This window comes from Balaenoptera acutorostrata, chromosome 1, assembly GCF_949987535.1.
Source record: "Balaenoptera acutorostrata chromosome 1, mBalAcu1.1, whole genome shotgun sequence".
Taxonomy (NCBI): Eukaryota; Metazoa; Chordata; class Mammalia; order Artiodactyla; family Balaenopteridae; genus Balaenoptera; species Balaenoptera acutorostrata.
The window spans coordinates 50,841,578-50,864,667 of NC_080064.1; the positions used below are offsets into that span (position 1 = coordinate 50,841,578).

At 42.4% G+C, this 23,090-nt stretch overlaps 1 protein-coding gene across 8 annotated transcripts in view; it reads left to right on the forward strand.

Annotated features, from left to right (window-relative positions):
* Positions 1-23,090, forward strand: part of FGGY (FGGY carbohydrate kinase domain containing) — a 434,091-nt gene that overhangs the window by 44,937 nt on the left and 366,064 nt on the right. For all 8 annotated transcript variants that reach the window (XM_057531672.1, XM_057531675.1, XM_057531680.1 and 5 more), the window contains one exon: positions 22,288-22,376. In XM_057531672.1, the coding sequence (XP_057387655.1) occupies positions 22,288-22,376 (89 nt within the window). The remainder of the gene's footprint in view (positions 1-22,287; positions 22,377-23,090) is intronic.

Sequence of the window (23,090 nt, forward strand, 5' to 3'; positions counted from 1 at the left end):
TGGTCCTTGTCCCTTCTGTACAGTAAGAGGCTGGCACAGTAAGCGCCTCGACTGGCCTTATTCTTTCATTCTTCTTGATGATATAGTAACAATTACTCTCTTTTCTTTAGATTTCTCATCTTGAAACTTTATGAAAGATAAACAGTGTCAGTTTCTTTCTTGGAAATGCGCCATTTCTTTTTTGACGGCAGTTTGGTGGAAACTGTAGTCTTTTTCTGTTAGTTACTCTGGCTTTAAATTTCGTGCATAGGTCTGATATTATTTACCTACATTCGTCAGATCTTAGCAGTACAGCTCATACAAGATTGGAACTTTGGGAGATAGAACACAGTTCTGTAACAACAAAAAAAGTACAGGATTTGAAGCCAAACACACTTGCATTTAAATCTTTCTCCACCATTTACCAATTTTGCAACCTTAGGCTAAGTCAGCATCTCTGAGTTTCAGCATGCTTAGCTGTCAAATGATGATAATAATACCAGCCTTGTGGAATTATTATAATTTAGTCAGATATTTGTAAAATATCTTATTCAAAAAGTAGTTTAATTCTCACTTCCACTGTGCATAAAAATGTTTGTCTCTACTGATGGGCATGTCAATAACTTTCTAGCACCAATCGAGAGAATTTTAAACACTAGAATATCTTATTTTAAGTAGCTGAGTGTAATGAGTGGTATGTTTTTCCTGTTTGAATAATAGCTACGGAAACCATCTAAAAATGACTACAAAGTTGTCAGAGACAATCATAGAAAATAGTAGAAGAGTATAAAACATATTTTCAGAGTCATTCATTTATTTGAATCATCCACATCCTATGTGTAATACCTATACCAGAAAGCAGCCAGCTTTGAATTGCAAAGCAGATTGACTTACTGAATACCTTCTACTTGTTTTCCCTAAAATTCACCAGTGCCTCCAGCTCCAGAATTATTTTATTCCACAATGATTATTTAATCTTTACACTAGTCTTGTGGGGTAGATATTATCTCTTTTTATAAATGAGGAAACTGAGGCTCAAAAAAGTTAAATGTCTTACTCCTAGTCTCGTATCATGTAAGCACACGTACATCAAGAACCATACAAACAGCTCCATCCCCCATCCCCTCCTGTGGGGGCCTGTGCAGTTCACTGTGGGAACCCAGAAGTGGTCTCGGCCTTCACAAAATTACAGCCTTTAAAAAAAAAAAAAAATATATATATATATATATATACACACACACACACACACACATACACACGTATATGTATATGTATTTATTTATTTGGCTGAGCCAGGTCTTCGTTGCGGCATGCAGGATCTTTTAGTTTTGGCACGTGGGATCTTTAGTTGTGGCATGGAACTCTTAGTTGTGGCATGTGAGATCTAGTTCCCTGACCAGGGATCAAACCGGGGCCCCCTGAATTGGGAGTGCAGAGCCTTAGCCACTGGACCACCAGGGAAGTCCCCAAAATTACAGCCTTTTTGGACTAAGCAATAAGAACAGAATAAGGAATTAGATGAAAACAGTAGCTAAAATGTATACAGTGCTTATTATATACCTAATACTTGTCTAAGCATTTCATCCATGTTAAACTCATCGAATCCTCACAACCACCCTATGAGGTAGGTCTCACCTTTTACAGATGACAAAACAGCCTCAGAGATGTTAAGCAATTTGCCTAAGGTTATTCAGCTAATAAATGGCAGGGCTGGGGTTTGAACCTTAGCATTTCAGACCCATAGAATGGGCTTATCACCATTTTACTCTACTGCCTCTTCAAGTGTTTGCCTTGCAGGGTTTGAATAATCTAGTTCAGAGAAAAAACTTGGAAGTAACGACTTCAGGAGAATCTGAGGCTGGGAACAATGGGTGGTGGGTTCATTTTTTTCATTTAAAAAGTCTTGGCTGAGTGTCTCCTATATGATGGGCACTGGGGTTGCCAAGGTGAGCAAGACAGATGAGGGCCCTGGGTAGCCTTCTGGGAACTTAGATTCTAGCATAGAACAGCAGAAAATAGACATGGAGACAAATACATATGCAAAGTGATTTTGTTTTCTGGAAAACGCTATGAAGGAGAATGGCAGATGAACAGATTTGGCATAGCTAGTGTGCTCTCTTGGGAGGTTTTGGTTGACAAGAATGATGAGACTTTCAGGAAGAGGGAGCAGCAGATTCAATGAGGGGAGGAAAGCACCTGAGAGATCAGCATAGGAGGTCAGCAGGGCTGGCAGGTATGAGCAAGGCAGGGAGTGGCAGGAGGCGGGGTAAGAGAAGTAACCAGGGGCCAGATCCTGCACAGCCTTGAGGCCGTGGACAGGAATTTCGATTTTATTCTAAGAGCAGTGAGAAATGGTTGATGGATTTTAAACATGCGTGTGACATGATCTGTTTTATGACTTCAAAAAAATCCTTCTGGCATATGTACTGGGTAGATAATAAATATTTGTATAGCAACAACAAAGTTTACACTATAATGTGAAAGGGGAAAAAAAGTATGAGGCTGTGCAGTCTTATAAATGCATTTGTCTTAAGAAACTTACAGTATAAAAAAAAAAGGGCTGTATATTACAAAAAACAATAATGAGACACTAACCGTGGTTGGTATAGTTTGCTAATGTTATAGCACAATGATAATGCTTTTATTACTTCTCTGTACTTTTCCATTAAAAAGTAATCTTATAGTTCCAGCTAACCTTTCTGGTTGACAACACTTCGTTATTTAACATGGGATTTTTTTTTTTTTCTTCTTGGGATTATTTTCCTAAACCATCTGCACTGTATGAGGGACTTTACATGCAGTATTTCATCTAAGCCCCTCAGTGACACAGTATTATTATCCCATTATACAGATGAGGAAAACAAGACCCAGAGGGCTTAAGTAGCTTGCTTCCCCAAAGCTAGGCAATAAGTAAGTGGTAGAGCCAGGATTCTCACCAAGTCCAGCCCACCTCCAGCCCCTGGGCTCTATCCGTTGGCCCTCACTGCCCTGTTGCTCATTTCTGCCCATGTGCAGGGTTACAGGCTGGCAGCCCGCAAGCTGAATCTGGTCCCCAGATGGGTTTTGTTGGACCCACCCTGTGCTTGAAAAAAAATTCTTTTTTGAATTAGTGTCCAACATTTAAAAACTAAGAAACTTCACATAAAAATCCAGATTTTTCTGCCTCTCTAGAAAAAATAACAAAAGGATTTAGCAGTCCTGGGTTCACATTCCCACGTGGAAGGAACTGGCCAGAGCTGTGCAGGGGCTGCGCCTTGAGAAGGGGCGAGTGTCCTTCATTTCACAGTGGTCCCCACCCAGCCTGCCTCACCACTTCCTTTTCCAGCAACTACCCCTCTAGGCACTTGGATTTGAGACCCAGGCTGCGGGAATTTGTTCAAGGAATCCATCATTACTTTTCCTATAACAAAATGCTTAGAGAAATGGAAAGCCTTTCCACATGGGGAATTTCTTGGTCAGTGGATCTAAGGATACCATACCCATGTTCTCTTACACCTCTGGGTCTTTGCTGAGGTCTTCCTTCTGCCTGGCAAACTTAAAATCATTTCTTTTCACTTGGGGAAACTTATACTAATTCTTAAAACTCCAGGAAGCCTTCCTTGACTTTCTCCATGTTGACTGGGGTCCTGCCCTCTGTCCTCTGTGGCATCCTCCCCTTACCTCTACCCTGGTATTCATTAAACTATATTGCACCTCGCTTATCTCCATGTCCCTGGTGTCTAGGGCATTGCTTAGCATCTAACACTGATAACTCAGTAAATATTTTAACGGATGGATGGATGAACTTATCAAGTCATTTATCATGCCATTTTTGATTGCTGGGTTTTGTCTGTCCAGATAGTTCCATTCCAAAGTAAAGATCCACTGCAAGTTGAGTGTACTTTCATTTTCTCTTCCCTGTTGTGGAAAAGAAAGTTTGGAGTATTACTACTCCTTTCTACCCCAGAGCCATCCCTTGGCTGCAGTCTGTTACCTTGAGTCACTGCGTATTTTGTGAGATTGACGCAGTAACTCCTCTGGGCCTCTCCTCTGTGTCTTTGTGCTCTGAGGGGACTAACCCCTTTATGTTGCTCCCTTCACCCCCAAGAAAATCCAAGACACATCAACTGAATCAAACAAGCTCTCTTTAGAATGTTTATACTAGGGCCGTTTTACGTTTGGACCAGATCCCTCCCAGCCTTTGAGCACTGCGGACGGTACTGTCAGCTGATGTTAGGGCATCTGTTGTGGATTTTCTCTCCAGGGTGGTCTTCCCATAAACTGGGCTCATAACTAAAATATATGGAGTGTTGAGGCTGATGGCCTGCCTTCATTTACCTGGACAGTGAATCCTTTCCTTATCCCTGCATTTGCATATTTGATTTATGCCAAATATGTGCTGTATTCTTTTACTTTTATAGTCCAACAAAGTAATTTCAAAAAGCAGGCCAAAATTTTTTTAAAAAAAGGACTTGGCCTGATACCTAATAACATTTAATAAATGTCAGCTATTGTTATGATACTGTATTTTGTATTTTACTTTATAACTTCTATGACTTGGACATATGTTTTCTTTATTTGATTGGTGACGTGGCCTTGCAAGTTAAATATTACTATTTGTTACATTTTATAGAAAAATATAGTAAGCCTCAAAGAGATGCAATGACTTGTCCACAGGTATCAGGATTGGGTCCTTATGAAGGTCCTTTTGGATCTAAATCCTGTCTTGTTTTTTTCGTTTGTTTTTTTTTCTGCTGCACCATGTTCCTTCCTCATTTGGATTGGTGGATTCTTGGCTCCATAAGAGGAGGGACCAAATCTTTCTCTCCATACCTGACTATTGTCTTCCCCGACCCAAACACAGTGCTTGGCATTGAAAAAATATTCAATAACTATTTGCTAAATGAATTCTTGTTTCCTGGTCCGTTCCAGACTTATGGCTGCAATAGCATAGTCCACGTGCCCAGCTTCCTTGCTGCCAGCCTTGTCCGACCACTGTGTAGGGGTGTCAACTACATCTAGGCATTTACAGTATAACCAGAGAAGCGAGAGAAAGATTGCTAAGTTTGGCTGGCCTTATGCTCACGTGGTATGATTCGATGTAAAACAAAAACCGAACAAAATTCTTTCCTCACAGTGGTTAAAATGGAGGTCACATCTATTGGAGGAAAATACTGTCTTTAGAAAAGACACTAAAAAAGACAGTGCAGTTAATGTGTGTTGTGATATAGGAACTCATTAGCGTGATCAACTGCACTAAGGTGAACTGTTAGCTTGGAAATCTGGGGGCCCAGGATAGGTGGATGTTAACTGGGGAAAGGGAGGAGGGAGGCCGGAAGTCAGACAAGATGCAAGTCAGGGCATTCTTCTGGAGGGGTAAGTAAATCTCATTTCTCTGAACATATGGGTTGGTTTTATTCTTTTTTTTTTGGTTCTGTTGTCTTCAAAATGAGAATAACTGTTCTGCTATTGTAAGGATATATTCATTTAATCAGTGAAACAAACATTCATCTAGTAACTGCTATGAGGAAGGCATTGTGCCTGGTGATGGGGAGACAAGGCGGAAGCCAAGAGTATCCTTTAATCTCAAGGGGCTCCCAAGTCTAGGACACCAAGTGTAAGAGGCTGTGAAAGCCATTTTTTCCCAACATTTTATTATCAAAATTGTCAAACCTACAGAAAAGTTGAAAGAATTTTATAGTGCACACTTAGAACCATCACCTAGATTCTGCCATTAACATTTTACTGTACTTGGTTTATAACATGTATATCCATCTATATGTCCTTCTATCCATCCAGTCAATCCACCTTAAGTTTTTGGAGTAAGTTGAGATATTGTTTCCCTTGTGAAAGCAGTTTGAAATAATACCTTTCCGAGATACTTACTAAATTCTATTTAAGATATTGACCCTGTTTGATTGCTGTCTACAAACATCATCAACACCTGCACTAGAATTTATTAACTATCTACCGTGTGCTTTTAACTCTGCTATCTTATTTAATTCTTTTGAAAATCCTGTGAGGTAGATGTTATCACTTACTTCGCAGATAAAGAAGATGAGGATGGAGGGAGTTAGATGGATTACTACCTACTGACTGTTACTTCTGGCAGTGTTGGGATGCGAAAACCTGGGTTTTCTAACTCCAGGAAATGAATTTGAGACAAAAGTTAGCTGGCCAACTCCAGTCTTTATCAGGCAATGTGCCCCTGTCTACCCTACAGATGAGATACCTAGTTCTCTTAGTTTAAATTTCAGATCCCAGATACCACATTTGTATGGCTTAAATTTTTAAGATAAATATGAACTCTAGAATAAAAAAGTTATCCTAAGTTAGACTCACAGTTAAAGAGTCATGCTTGAGACTGGGTGAGGTCTAAGATTCCCTCCACTACACAAACTTCAACCCATTCCTATTTTGTCTGTGCTCCAGCACAGGGGTCCCCAACCCCCAGGCCGCATACTGGTACCTGTCTGCGGCCTGTTAGGAACTGGACCGCACGGCAGGTGGTGAGCGGCGGTTGGGCGAGCGAAGTTTCATCTGCTGCTCCCCATCACTCCCCATAGCTTGCATTACCGCCTGAACCATCCTCCTCCCTGCCCTCGGTCCGTGGAAAAATTGTCTTCCACGAAACTGGTCCCTGGTGCCAGAAAGGTTGGGGACCGCTGCTCTAGCACGTTAGAGTTACCTCCCAAAGAGCTGGCCTCTTCCTCCTCTTTGCATTTACCTCCTCCTGAAACATCTGCAGTTGGAAAAAACAAATAAATGATCCAACTAGTTCCTTAGCTCTTCTGAACCCCAGGGTCCTGGCAGTACTTCTGCAGCTAAGACCTCCCTGGAGGCCAGTCTCTGTGCATGAAGCTGTGTCCACTCTGCTGGTTGAATGACAAAGGGACTCAGGGATCCCCATCAAAGCCCACATCTCTCTGAATCCTTCCTGTATGGAGAGGCTGTGGATTAGGTGAAATTTGGGAGTGACCTCAGTAGTAAAAGGAAGTCTGATCTCAGCTCTACAGCCTCATCAATACCCTTACCCACACCCTCTCAAAAAGCTGCTTTAGTCTGGCTTCCAGGCTGTGTCATCTCAAGAGTCAGTGTCTTCTGGCTCAAAAATGCAAGACCAGGGAGTGTTCAGAGGGAATTAGAAGCTGCGTGGGTAAGTGGGTCTGCCCTCTCTGGCCTCTGTCTCTCATTCGGGCTTTGCTTAAGGGTCTGAACCGTGGCACGGATAAATGTTTTCTTCCAGTAATGCTGCATGTGCAGAGTGTTGGAGCTTGCCCAAGGAAAGCAAAGCAAGCTACCAGGACATAAGATCTTTTTACCAATTAATTATTCATAATATTATTAATAATAGGGATTTCATCTTCTCTAGTACTATTTGTATTATTCACCACTGGTTAGTGAAAATGACCAGTCATGGACGAGCACCAGTTCAGGGACTGGCATTTGGGAACAGCCATAACCCCTGAAGTTCTCTTTCAGTGCTGGCATTCTGTGAGCCTAAGATAGATGGGGAGAGAATGGGGACCAGAGTGAAACCTACTGCAGTTGTCTTGGCATGAGGCCGTGTGGTCTGGCTTTGGCCGGGGGTCAGAGACCAGACCATGGACCTGAGGAAGGGAGTGAACCACTGTGCAGGTGTTTATCAAGCACCGCCCATGTCCTGGGAAGCAGCAGCCGGGCAGCGGTGAAGGAGTATTGGGTTTGGAGTTCAAGTGGCCGAGGTTTCACACCAGGTTGTTCACTTACTCTCTGCATGATCTTGGGCAATTCATTTCACGTATGCGCCTTAGTTTCCTGTTCATGAAATGGTATTGACAACAATATTTTGTATCAGAAGTTATTTGGTAAGTTGTAGGGTGCTGGTGGTAGGGATGTATTTTCAGATGATGATTACGACAGAAGTTGATTTTTGGGCAAAAGGTTAGTGAGGTCTATTTTTCATATACTTATCTCTAGATGCAGTTAAGAGAGCTAAGAGTGAAGGGAAAAATCCACATGGTCTGAGGGTAGGCCCTTTTTTTTTTTTAACCGTGCTTAATCTTGATGGACAACTTGGGGAGTAGGTAGTAGTATTTGTGTTTGAGCTTGTGGGAACAGGCTAGGAGTGAGTGCTAGAGCAGGGCATCTAACTCAAATCTAACTCAAGCCTGTGCCCTTTCCACAGCAGCTCACAGACCCAGGGTTGTGGAGAGTGGAGGAATCAGGGGGAGAGTAAATCCATCCTCTGATGCCCCAAGCAACTGTTTAGAGAGCAGTTTCACTTGCACTGTTATTAGTAGCTTATAGGGTACTGTCTTCAGTAACCAGCATTCTCAGGATGATGGCTGTAAGAGGAGAGGTCTTTAGACCTCAGAAGAGGTCTAAAAATACTAGCATGGTACCCATCGGTTCCTGCCGGAGTTGACCGAGGACATTCATTCATTCAGCAAATATTTATTGAAAATTTGTTTTATTTCAAGTACTTGGTTAAATGCTGGGAGTATAGCGGTAAACCAGAGTCCCTGTCCTCAAGCAGCTCATATTCTAGAAGAGGGACAGAAATAAAGTCACAGTACTCTGTAGGTAGGATGGAAATTCAGTTCCTCCTGGAAGTATGCCTGGGTTAAGGGAGAGGAGTCAGGAGGAGGTGACATGTAGGCTGGAGGCTGATGGAGGTAAGCACTCAGTGGGGTGGGTGGACTGGCGTGGGAAGAGGTCTGGCAATCCGAGGAAAGGAGGCCTCCGTGGGGCTGCAAGTAGAGCATTGTGCGAGCCTAGAATGTGAGAAAGCAGTTCTAGTTCAGTCTAAAAGCACCTTTGGAGGCTCTTTTGCGTATTCAGTACCATTCATTATGGGAATTTCCTTTTTGGACATCATGGGATGGAGGCTTAGCCCCAGTCCTAGAAAAGCCAGAAGCTTCTGTCGCCCCTGTTCTGACCATCTCACCTCAGGGCCTGGACCTGAGAACCCAGTGACGACAGGCTTGGCGTGGTTCTGTGGCTGCAGTGTCCTCCCTGGGCCCAAGGAGAAGCCCTCCCCATTTCAGTCCTCTCAGGACCAGACTAGACAATGTCCCGGAGCGCAAGGCAGAGAATGAACCCCTCTTGTCCAGGAGGGTGGGACGGAACCCCGGGCGGGGCCTCCTCCTTCTCTTTGGTGGGCGTGTGACTCAGAGGTGGTGACATCAGCCATGACTTCATTCACCCAGAGGAGAGGCTGGCTGCAGACCGCGAGTGGGGCTCTGCCTTCTGCCCGTCCTTCTCCACGTTATGTCTCATTGTCGGGACCTTGTCATGGTCCTGCTCTTGTTTTCCACACGTCTTTTTCATTTTGCTCTTTTTCTGTCATTCTCACTTTATTCCCTTCTCATGTTTAAACTATTCTTTCTCTTCACCCCATCTTCCCTTTCTCTCTCTGTTCATCTTTTGCTTTTGTCTTTTTCTTCTCATTTCTTCGCCACTTCTCTCTTCTACTTAATCTTTGTTTCCTTTTCTTTCTCACTCGTCTTCTCTTTTGCCTCCTTTTTCCTTTCTTTCTTCCTTTTTCTCTGTTCTGTCTCTTTCTTCTGTGTCAGAAATGTGTATGGAAACTGGTCCTCCTGCCTTCCACCTCTTCTCCCATCCAGACTTCCCACCATGTTTTTTCTGTCCTAACCTTCCTAAAACTGGAGTCACAAATCACCCCCTGCTCAGACCTCGAGGTCCCCCCATTCTCTTGTGGCCTGTCTAATGAATTCAGATTTGCTTCCTACTCCACTTCAGTGCACATCTCTCAGGCTGACATTCTCAGGGCTCCTTTTCCATGGCCAGGGATGCAGGTGCTGCTTCTTCCTGCACTTTTGTTCAGGCCCGTTGCCTCAGCTGGACTGCCCTCCATCCCATCTTCCTTAGTCTTTGCCTTCCCTCCACAGCGAGGTCAGGCACTCCCTCCCAAGTAATACGTTTCTTCTGCTGCCTGCCCACAACAGTGCCTTTCTTTCATGACCATGCAGCATCCTTAGTTTATAAATCAGATATTTTCAAACTTGAATTATTCTGTGCTACTTCTGTATCACGGCTGGGTGTTTCCTATGCAGACTCTTTGCTATACCTCACCAATAAGCAACCTGAGGATTAGGACCAGTATATTCCTGCCTTTCATCTATGGTTACCTTCATATGTAGCACACACCTGGCCACAAACCAAGACTGATAGACAAATTATTGCATGGTCAATAAGTATTGCATTTAAGAAATAGTTATTTCATGTTAACTGTAGGGCTACAGGTGAGTTAATTATGGTCCTTCCTTAAAAGGACCTAAGAGTCTAATAGGGAAGATGGATAGGCCCCATATAATTTGAGAAGAGTAAGGATTGTGGGGGAAACTAACATTTACTGGGGACGTGCCAGGATGAGCATTGTAACGTGCATAACCTCACTGAATTGAATCCTACTATTAATATAATGAGTTAAACATTGCTGTCAGTGAACAAAGGGAAACCCAGAGATATTAGGTGACGACTGGCCAGGAGTAATGTAATTACCAAGTAGGAGAACCACGGTGTTTTTTTTTTTTAATTTTATTATTTTAAAAAATTTATTTGCTTTACAATTTTGGGTTAATTTCTGCTGTACTGCATAGTGATTCAGTTATACACACACACACACACACACACACACACACACACACACACACACACATATACACATACACATATAGACATTCTTTTTCATATTATTTTCCATTATGGTTTATCACAGGATATTGAATATAGTTCCCGGTGCTATACGGTAGGATCTTGTTTATCCATTCTCTATATGATAGTTTGCCTCTGCTAATCCCAAACTCCCAGTCTATCCCTCTTCCACCCCCTCTCCTTTGGCAACCACAAGTCTGTTTTCTTTGTCTGTGAGTCTGTTTGTTTTGTAGATAAGTTCATTTGTGTCATATTTTAGATCCACATATAAGTGATATCATATGGTATTTGTTGTTCTCTGACTTACTTTACTTAGTATGATAATCTCTAGGTCCATCCATGTTGCTGCAAATGGCATCATTTCATTTTTTTTATGGCTGAGTAATATTCTATTGTATATGTGTACCACATCTTCTTTATCCATTCATCTTTTGATGGACATTTAGGTTGTTTCCATGTCTTGGCTATTGTGAATAGTGCTGCTGGGAACATAGGGGTGCATGTATCTTTTTGTTTTTTGTTTGTTTGTTTTTTCTCTCCAAGCATGTATAATGCTCATGATAAAAGCAGTAAAACCATCACACACACACACCTTGGAAACATTATGCTAAGTGAAAGAAGCTGGTCACCAAAATACCACTTTTTCCATTTACATGAAGTGTCCAGAATAGGAAAATCCATAGAGATAGAAAGATTAGTAGATTAAGGACTGTGGGCGTCAGGGGAAATGAGTAACAGGTTTCTTGTAAGGTGAGGAGTTGGCACTAAATTCATGGTGATGGTTGCACAACTCGGTGAATATACTAAAACCCGTTTAATTGTACACTTTAAATGGATAAAATGTATGGCGTGAATTATAGTTTCATTCGGATGTATGACCAGGAGTGGGATTGCTGGGTCATATGGTAGCTCTATTTTTAGTTTTTTTAAGGAACCTCCATACTGTTTTCCATAGGGGCTGTACCAATTTACATTCCCACCAACAGTATAGGAGGGTTCCCTTAGGAGAACCAAGGTTTGAACTGAAGTGTGTCAGTCTCCAAAGCCCCAGCTCCTTCCTGAAGATGGAAACGTGGCGGGACTGACATTCTAACTAATGAGGACAATCATTTAAGACGTGCTTACTCTGAGCCAGATGGTGTTCTGAACACTTCACATACACTTGCTCGTTGTTCTCTCAACAGCTCTGTGGTGAAGGTAGTACTACTGTCCTCTGCAATTTTCATAGGACAGGGAAGGAGAAGTGAAGAGTAGTTCAGTTGCTTTCTGAAGGCCACACAGCTGTGATGTATTAGAGCCAGGATATGCACCCTTGCAGTCTGACTCTGGAGAAGAGGCAGTAGAGTGTGCAAAGGCACCTCGGTGTAGAGTAGCACGTTGTGTTACTAGAACTACCGTTTCATCAGTCAGATTGAGGAATCAGACGGGGGAGGGGAGGGGTGCTGAAACACAAAGGTGTTGAGAGGTGAGGCTAAATGGAAGCCTGGAGCCAGGTCACAAAAACCTTACAGTGTTCAGTGCCCTATACGAGGACCCTTCACAAAATGTGCAGAAGTGTTCCTTAGAAAGGGATGTTTTCTGTGACATTGGACTGTTACACATCCATCATACGGAAGAGTTTATGAAGTTCTGCTCTTCTACTAGTTGAGTAGTGAAGGGATTTCTCAGTCGTGGACCTTGTCTGTGCCCTGCAGGAAGTGACAGTGGTATAAATAAAGAAGGAGATATATATACACATATATACATACCCAGATGAGCCCCCAAGAAGTGCCAAATGGGACCGTAAAGTACATCCATCCTTTATGTGTTGGGGGTAAGCAAAGTTTGGGTTGAAGAAAATTGGGGAGAGAAAGAGGAGGACCACTGGGAGCCAGCCTGGACTGGACACCAGGTTGTCCTCAGATGTCCCAGAGCACTCGACATTTGATGGAGCACTTTTCCCACCTCAGCCCCCTCTCCAGTACGCTTGGCAGCCGTTCAGGCTGGTGCTGCACTGACGCAGGAGTCCCAGCCAGGAAGTGAATGAATCCATTTTCCAATTAAAGTGAAACTTCTCCAAAGGACCTGCTCACCCCAAGAAGAGAAATTTATCTTCCTGGCAGTCTGGCTTGGCTAGGATATGTCTCTGCCCCTAAGACAGATGGTGAAAAGCCATTAACTTGAATGAGAAAAGAGAAACTGGGACAGTCCTTATTCACAGCCTCATTCACGTATCCATTCATTTCTTATTTCCATTTACATAAACTCCTATTTAGCTTGCACATCTCTGCTCATTCATTTATTTGTTCATTCATTCACCTGATGTTATTCATCGTCTATAGATCAGATACAATGCGAGGTCCTAGGAACAGAGAGACTGAACAAAAACACAGTCCCTGACTCTTAGAGATTTCAGTTTAGGGAGAGAGATAGACATGTGAACAGATGATGGGAAGTGCTATGATGGGGCTATTCACTGAGTATTATGGGGGCATAGCACAGAACACCCTACTCAGCTTAGGGGAATCAGAGAAGATGTCATGGAGTGTGTAACACTTGAGTCCTAAATGATGAGCACATGTTGGCCAGGTGAGAGAGGGAGGGTATCCAGATAAGGAACACTGTGAATAAAGATGAAATGGTGAGAAAAAGGACAATGTACGTGATTTTAGTGCAGTATCTCAGATCTGTCAGAGACGAAGCTGGCAAGTAAGACATGGTTTGTACATGCCATGTTAATAAATTTAACCTTTAACTCCAAAGGTAGTAGAAAACTTTGAAGGGTGCAAAGGGTACTAGATTGAAAGCTCCCTGTGGGTGGGGCTGTGTCTGTTGTTTGCTCTCATTTCCCTTGCACTGAGCACAGTACCTGACATGTAGAGGATACCAAATAAATAATGAATGAATGATTTATATAGTCAAATATGCATTTTACATAGGCCATTATATGCTAACTGGCTGTGTAGAGGGTGGGAATTGAGGGGGTTAAAATTTGAAAGAGGCTGTATCAGTTAGGGTGGTGACAAAACACCTCAACACTTGATGGAGTAAAAAAGCAACCATTTATTTACCTCGTAATTATGCAGGTTACTAATTAGAGATGAGCTAAGCTAAATGGATTTTCTTGTCTCTGCTGAATGTGTTCAGGAGTCTCCGGAGGGCTGCTGGGTTTCCTGATCTTAGCTCTGTTCGGCTGTCTTGAATGTGTGGAGCCTTGGCCGGGACGGTTGGTTTTTGCTCCACGTGTCCTCTCATCCTCCAGCGGGTCGGCCTGAGCTGCCTCATGTGGCAGCTCTACATTCCAAGAAGACAAGAACAAGGTCTTCAAGAGCTCAGTTCAGAAGTAGCACAGTGATGTTTCTGCTTCATTGCGTTGGTCAAGCCAGGTCCTAAGCCCAGCCCCAGTTCAAGTGGTGGAGAAACAGATTCACCTCTTTTTTTTTTTTTTTTTTAATTGAAGTATAGTTGATTTACAGTGTTGTGTTAAATTCTGCTGTACAGCAAAGTGATTCAGTTATACATACATACATATATATATATATATCTAAACACATTCTTTTTTTATATTCTTTTCCATTATGGTTTATCATAGGATATTGAATATAGTTCTCTGTGCTATACAGTAGGACCTTGTTGTTTATCCATTATGTATATAATAGTTTGCATCTGCTAACCCCAAACTCCCACTCCAGCCCTCCTTCAACCCCCTCCCCCTTTGGCAACCACAAGTCTGTTCTCTATGTCTGTGAGTCTGTTTCTGTTTTATAGATAGGTTCATTTGTGTAGTATTTTAGTTTCCACATATAAGTGATATTATATGGTATTTGTCTTTCTCTTTCTGACTTACTTCACTTAGTATGATAATCTCTAGTTGCATCCATGTTGCTGCAAACGGCATTATTTAGTTCTTTTTTTTTTAAGGCTGAGTAGTATTCCATTGTATATGTGTACCACATCTTCTTTATCCATTCATCTGTCGATGAATATTTAGATTGTTTGCCATGTCTTGGCTGTTGTGAATAGAGCTGTTATGAACATAGGGGTGCACGTATCTTTTTGAATTATAGTTTTTTCTGGATATATGCCCAGGAGTGGGATTGCTGGATCATATGGTAATTCTATTTTTAGTTTTCTGAGGAACCTCCATACTGTTTTCCATAGTGGCTGCACCAACTTACATTCTCACCAACAGTGTAGGAGGGTTCCCTTTTCTCCACACCCTCTCCAGCCTTTGTTATTTGTAGAGTTTTTGATGATGGCCGTTCTGACTGGTGTGAGGTGGCACCTCATTGTAGTTTTGATTTACATTTCTCTAGATTCACCTCTTAATGCAAGGAGCTACAGAGTCATACTGCATAGGGCATGAATACAGGGTTGGGGAGAATTCTGGCCACTTTTGTGGTATACCATAGATAGGATAGCAATGATCCAGGTGATAGAACGTGATGGACTGAAAATAGGATAGTGAAGATGTGGTGTGATGGGTAATTTTATGTGTCAACTTGACTGGGCCACAGGGTGACACTTGTTCAAACATTATTCTGAGTGTGTCTATGAGGGTGTATCTGGATGAGATTAATATTTGAATTGGTCAGCTGAGTAAAGCAGATTCTCCTCCCTAATGTGGGTGAGCCCCATCTAATCAATTGAAGACCTGAATAGAATAAAAAGGCTGAGAAAGAGGGAACTCCTCCTACCTGACTGCCTTGAGCTGGAAATTGGTCTTTTCCTGTCTTTGACTGAAACCTTGGCTCTTCTTGGGTCTTGAGCCTGTTGGCCTTTGGACTAGAAATTACACCATAAGTTCTCCTGGTTCTCAGGCCTTTGGACTCAGATTGGAGCCCCTGGGTCTCCAGCTTGCCAACTGTAGATCTTAGGACTTCTCAGCTTCTATAATTGTGTGAGCCAATCCTGATAATAAATATACATATATGAAGAAATATACAAATGTACATAGATGTCATATATATGAAGGAGATATATATAGGATATATAAGATATACATATTATAAGATATATATTATATATATAAGGTATATATATATTACATAAGATATATATGTGTAGTCTCCTATTGGTTCTATTTCTTTGGAGAACCCTGACTAATACAGGGGGGTGAAGAGGTGGGAACCTCTTCATGGATTAATTGGGAGTTTAAATTAGAAGGATGATTGGATGTAAGCAATGAGAGAGAAGGAGAAGATGACTCCTTGGGTAACTGGATCCCCTGACATAGAAAACCAAGGAGGAGGAAAACATTTGGGGAAAATTACAGATTCAGTTATGGACGTGTCGAGTTAGAGGTGCAGTGGCGCGTCCAGGAGACGTGTCTCAGGAGAGTTTAGAGTTTGAGATCGTGCATGTTACTCAGCTAGTAGTTGGTTGGAACCTTGGGAATAATTAAAAGTGTCCAGGAAGCATGTTAAAAGTGAGAAGAGCATTTGGATGAGTCAAGAACATCTATCTGCATTTAAAGGGAAACTAAGGAAAAGGAGCTCAGGAAGGAGACAGAATAGCAATGATGAGAAGGGCATGAAGGGATCCAAGAGAGTGAGGTGGTAAGGAAGACCTCCTCACTTCTCTGTTTGTCCAAGTCTCCCACTTTATTTCACGTCTGTTCCAAGACCTTACCCAGTCCAAAGCCCTCTCTTCTCTTAGAACCCTCCCTTCCACAGACAGTACCACCCACTAGGAACTGTGTTATCTAGGTTTACCATGGCATCCTTCTCTCCTCCTTCTGCATTTTATTGTGCTTTAGGGAGGCAGACCCCTGACCTAGCACTGGGCTGGGCATTAGAGATGTACATTTTAGTCTATCTTTCCACTTATGTGTTGTGTAACCTTGGGACAGTTGTGATCCCTTTCTGGGTTTTACTTTCTTAACCTGCAAGGTGAGGTTTATAATTTCTTACCTTTCCCTTATTCTTTGCCTTAAAGAATTATACAGGTCAGATGAGATCATGCATGTCAAAGTGCTTTGAAACACGTGAAGCTCTGCAGTAGTAATTAGAGTGAAATCCGTTGACTTATCAGGCACTCCACATTATTTCATTTAACCCTCCCAATGTCCTTTGAGGTGGATGCTAGTAATGTGGCGTTTGAGGAAACTGGGGCTTAGAGAAATTAATTTGCCTAAAGCTACACAGCTGGGAAGTGGTGAGGACAGTAATCAAACTCAGGTCTGCCTGACTCCAAAGTTCTTAGGGCCCACATACCAAAGCCTTGTTTTCCTAATGCATATGGTGGTATCACATTCCTGGGCAAAGTCAGCTTTGCAGAATACGATCCGTTTTCATGCAAATGATAACATTTTTATGGTTGGAAAATCTGCTCTAGTGTGGATTATACGTTTACCTTTCTGTACAACAGTAGAGCTTTAGGGGAGGTGTGGGGGGAAGATGCATATATGTATCCAGTTCTTGAAAATTAAATAATTTAAATTATACAATGGAATTCTTTCATTTTATAAATAAATTCTGTGAAGGTACAGTTAAACAAAACCTTCTCTAAAGGGGGTGATCTACCTTGTCATTTTAGAGTTTTGTTTTTTGGGTGTCATTCTCAGCAGTAGCATAAATATTTATTCTACTTGACCTTTAGGCTTCAGCTCAAATCTATCCTCCATGAAGTCTTTTTTGGCCACCCAGGCCCCAAAGCCCTTTCCCTTCTCTGAACCCTGTTTGTGATTACTCATTAGAGGCAGATATATGGCCACACAAAAAATATTATGAGAAAGTTATGAGGCTGACTCACCAAACCTTGGTATCAGGCTCATTACATTATCATCATACATCATCTTGTTAATTACCATTTCCTTTGCACATATCTTTCTCCAGCTTCATTGTAATTTTACTTTAAAAGAGTTTGACTTTAAGTTTCTTTATACCTCCTGAAACTTTTTGCATTTAAAAAAGTTAGCGGCTTTTTGCCCTCCAGGAGTTTGAAATTTTGAGATGGACTTAGGCACGTGAATATATAATAAGGACACAGCAAGGGATGGAGGGATTCACTGAAAAGGTGGTATTTGAGCTGCATTTGAAAATCAAAGGTAGAAGTTTGGTCATGAGAGAAGATGGGAAAGTCAATCCAAGTAGAGGCATCAGCCTCAACAGAGTCAGGGAGATATGAAAGAGTACAGTGCGTTTGGGGAAGAGAAAGAAATGAGGTGAGATCAGGGTGGGGAGTGATGAAGACAGGGATGATGGACAGTGAGCCAAGAAGGAGTCATACAAATAATGGCCAAGTTGGAGCTAAGTTATGTGTCCTGAGAGCCATGCCAAGGAGATAAAATGTGATTCTAAGCCGCAAGGAACTGTCGAACCATTTTAAACAAAGAAACGTCATGGTAAGTTTTAAGTTTTTAGAAAGATGTCACTGGTAGCACAAACCTCTCAGCCTATCTGTCTGACTTAAAGTATCTCCAGTGTTTGGTCTTTTTCTCTGCGGATGGGAGTGTGAAACACAGTTATTTCATTCATTCTGGGAAGTTTCTGTTTGGGGATTATGACCCAGTCCGTGTTTTCAGCATCATTTTTTTTTTTTTTAAAGAGTGAAGTTGAGGATTAAGTTTCTTCATGAAACATCTCTCCTTTCTGGGCCATCAGCCTGTGCCCTAATTCTCAGTCTTGAATATAGAGTGAGGATAAGGTTTTGCTTTTTTAAGGGCTGTTGTGCTGGAAAACAACATCGTGAGTATTTGGGATGTTCTGGCAGGACCATTTACTGGGAGGGAATTAGGGAGCTCTGTTCTTCCCTTTCATTCACTGCACACAGCAGGGAGCCCAGATAGAATCCCACTGCAAGTCATAACAAAATACTTAGTTGATCCTTTTTTAATTGGTCATCCCTACTTTCCCATGCTGCTCCTAGACCCTCGCATCTCCCAACATACATTGCAGTGTCTGCTTCATTTTACCCCCAAGTTCCCTTGGCATCGAGAAGCCAGCAGAGACCTCACTGCCTCCCTGGACATGGCAGTGAGAAGGAAAGGGAGAAAGCCCCATCTCTCTGCCCCAGGCTGGCCGGGTGGCTGCTGCCCGGCCTTGAACCTTGGATACGCTGCTCCACCTCCGCCCTCTGCCAAGACCCGCAGCTGTGTGTGCTTTGAGTGTGGTTTTATGAAGTAATAGATGATTAAAAAAGAGATTTGTTCTCTTTGGTGGCTTTCAAGCCTGAGGGATTGCTTAGCTCAAAGGATTGTTATTGGAATGCAGAAGCCTTTATTGCCAAGTCATACACCCCAATCACTGCTGATTTCTTTTTTTTTCTTGAAAAGACTACTTTTTGTTAGTTGCTTGGTAACTGGAGGAGAGGCTTAACTCCTTCGGCACAGAGAGCTCCTAGTTTGAAGTGGATTCAGCACCCACACGCTGAGATGCACCTAAAGTTGGCTTGTGTTGGGGACCTGCTCTATGTTTGCTCTAGCCCGTGTACCATTTGTGCATGGAGGTTGTTGTGAGGGATGTAGAAGTTAAGTGAGTTGCCCAGAATTGAAAGTGAAATCTCTGAAATTTAATAAAACATTTAAAAAAATGTGTTTGGGAGCGCTTTTCTTTTTTTTTTTTTTCTTCTGTAAAGAATGGTAATAGCTTCCATCATGATGCTGCCAAAAGGCCAAAACCCACAGCTCTGCTAGATCTGGGAGCCTCAGGGTGGTGACTGTGGCCTGGGAAGGAAGGAACACTCACTTTAGAGTGGGAAGCCCCATGTGGCTTTGGGTTGAGGCCTTGTCATCCGAACCTCAGTTTCTACATCCTTCACCTGCAGACTGTTGTGTATCACCTACAACCTCTGAACCATCCTGAGAATCCAGTGAGATGAGGAACATGGGGGCACGGTTGTAAGCTGTGGAAGAATCTAAGAGGGCAGTCGCTGTGCCTGATGCAGGCCCAGTGGTTCCAAGGATAGAATTAATTCAGTAAGATTGAGGCCCTTGGCTGAGACTCTGCTGGTTGGGGAGAGGCAGGGATGGAGAGATTTTCTCATAGAACTGGATTAAGAATCCATCCACGGGGGCCAATAGGCCCTTGGCCAATCTGGCATCTGATGACTAAGCACTTGTGAATCATGTAGCCCAACCTTAGAACACCATGGGAACCTCATAGGTAGTGTCAGCATTTCCAAGTAAGGGATCTGGCTTCCGGAGACATCGCTCTCATCCAGGCAAACGCTTTCCCCCTCTCCTTTGCTGGCTAAGCTGCAGACTTTGCTTTTGTGGAGAAGGCAGGGAATACTACTGCTGTCTTCTCCCCCAAGACCACATGTGTTTTTAAGGATGCCTCACACTCCTAATATGATGCCATTTCTGGTTACTCATTCTATGGAGAGTTTGAGCCAGGGTCTCTGGCTTTGCTCGGTGAAGCCGGCGTTGTCTCAAGAAAAGATGGCGCCGCCGGGCTGCTTTGTCCCTCCTGCCCCCGAGGTGTCTCTTTCTGGCCAGAGGCCTGGTGCTGTCTCTGAGACATTCTGCCTGGGTCCCATTGTCCACAGAGGCTGTCTGCGTGGCTACAGGCTGAAAGCTCTCATTTTGCAAGGTCTGTAATGACTGTATACAAGATCTAACAGAAGCAGTTATTTTCTGAGTTGAGGAAGACTGCTTGGCTTTGGCTGGTAGCACTGATTGTTGCTGCAGTGGTTTCGTGGTTTATTTCTGATTGGCCTTGGATTTCTGAAGTCTTTAGAAGGAGGATGCCTTTTCTCCCTGAGAACTGATCACCGAAACCACGGAGCACATGGAAAGAGATTTGGGGGACTACCCAGAAGACATACTAGTAGCTTGACTCATAGTTTCAAAGGCTACCATTTTCTGACTGATCTATTAGCATATAATGATACTGCTAGTTCAGAGCTACGTTTGGCATATTTAGTCAACTTTAAGTGTTGTTTTGTTTAACATTAAGACGTATGGGTGTTCAAAGGAAAGTTTAGCCCTTTCTAGATGTAAGCGCTCACCCAAATGCTTAAGAATTTAAAACAAACAACCAACAACAACAACAGAAGATGGGCTTAACACTGCCTTTTACATCTGAGCCCTTTTGATGTTATTATTGTTTTAATGGGACCCTGTTCCTGGGTTAATACTCAGTTTCTCTGCTGTGCGTGGATGTCTGTGTTCAGAGAGTGGTGATAGGGGAAGAGAAAATAGAAAGAACTCATAGAATTTGAGGGCAAATATAGATAAAGACTAGTTGTATGTCTATAAAATAGATAGAACAGCACTCAGGACTTTTGTGTTGTTCTAAGGAGGTAACACATGTGGAAACCCTTTGTAAACTCTGAAGCGCCTCTCACCTGAGATTGGAAGGTGAAACTGAGCAGTTTGTCTAGTTGTTCAACGCATATTTATCGAATGTCTGCTGTGTGTCACCTGCTAGCAGATACTAGAATATGTCTCTTTTGGATCTTCTGTCTTGTTGCCTTTAGGTTCCCAAAGATACCCATGTACTTAGGATACATTCCTTTTTGTTGTAGCCTCTTGGGGAGGGAATAATAGAAACCAGGACATGGAGAGTTGCCTGGGTGGTAGGAAACCTTTCTTGCTGCTGCTTCTGTCTGTATTGATCTTCTCTTTATGAAGTCCTACTTCTCCAGGTCCTTGGCAAAAAAATGGCCACTTCACAGTTTCCAAGTTTATCTCACCTCCAGTTCCACTCAAAGGCAGAAGTTAAATGACTCCATTTGGATCCTGATTCTAAATTCTTGGGAGAAGGAATCTGATTGGCCCAGTTAGGTCACATATCCACCTCTAGTCCAGTTAAGTGTGTCAGGGGGACTGGAGTCATGTGATTTCTACCTCACAACTAAGGGTCCAGTCCTGTGCTGGGGAGGAGAAAAGACAGTTGTGGGATGTTACGGTGCATAAAACTGACAAGGTCCTTGACCTCACTGAGCTTACAATCTAGCAGAAGAGAAGGACATTATACAGATACTTTCAGGGTGATATGGGTTATATGACAGCCAGACCTCACCTGAGGAGGAGATCCTGAAAGACCTCCCCAGGGAAGGATGGGTTGGGTTAACCAAAGTGGGCAGAGCAACAGGGTGGTGGGTGAGGAAGGAGTGTTCTGGACAGATGTGGCAGAGGAAGGAAAAAGCCCTGTGGCAGGAAAAAAAATCTGACCACATTGGCAGTGTGGAAGAAATTGGAAGCAACAAATGTTTAAAAAGTATAAGAATAGCTTGATTCCGTACCGTTCTCTCTGGCTTAGATTGGAAGTTCTTTGTGGGCAGGGACTATCATTCCTGTTGCCTTTGGAACCAGTTAGCCTGGGGAGACTTTTTCATGGCAGGACACATTGCATTTCATTGGGTAATTTCTTAGAGTGGTTTTTCTCCCCAGTTCACAGCTGTTCAGCTTTGAAATCTTTTTATATGTCTTAAAGTGTATCCTCTTGCCCTTCACTGGGAAGATGGATTGCATACCCTTGCAGAATGTACTTCCTCCTGCTCCAGGTTGGCAAAGAGGAATAAAAGGGAAATTATAGTCGTTTTTGGAAGGATCAATAATTGCCAATTTTTCTTTCCTGTATAGTACTGCTTTTATATCACTCACCATTCCCAGCCCCTGAACAGATGTTTTATTGGGCATTGTTGGCTATGCTTTTGTTTTGAAAATTTTGAAACATTATTGAAAGAGGAGAGGGGGAGAAGAAATAGCCCATAATTGATTCTAATATGTATTTCATTTGGCAGAACTTGAGAGAGACTTGCTGGGATAAGGCGGGACACTTCTTTGATCTCCCAGACTTCTTATCATGGAAGGCAACAGGTGTCACAGCACGGTATGTTAATTACAAGTTGGATTTTATTTGTGTTCATCCATTCTCGGGTGTCTGTGTATGTGTGTGTATATATATATATATATATATATATATATATATATATATATTGCTTTCTTAACTCGCTTTGACTGGATGTACTGTTTGTACATCTGCATGCGATATTGCATACTTGAAACATCTTGAATCCATCTTCCACCTCCACTTCACATGCCCAAACACCATTGTTCCTATGAGGCCTGGAATGTGGATATCCAAGGTGAAGACCATTCATTAAAATTGGACACATTTAAAGGAGACGTGAATAGTCCATTGTGAAATGTGACTGTTTTTCCAAAGGCACTTTTTACATGATGAATAAAAGAAACATTTTTTGGCCCCTAAAATTAAGGCAAGAGTTATGTTTTTCAAGGAAGGTGATTTTAACTTTAACTAGATGGGTGTGTTAATGAAGCTATTTTGCTTTTTATATCAACGTACCTGAATCATCCCAGAGTGTAGAAGTGTGTATGTTGAAGTCAACAGTATTTCCCAAGAAATTACAAATGTTATAAATAAGTTATGTGCTGCACGTCAGAGACAATTTTAATACTCATGGAGTGTGCTTGTGGCTGCTACAATGGATGTGTGTGCAGATGTGCATATATATGGACAGATTGGACATGTATTCTCAAAGCATGCAAAGCTGTTGTCATCTTGACCTCAGATTTCAGGGGA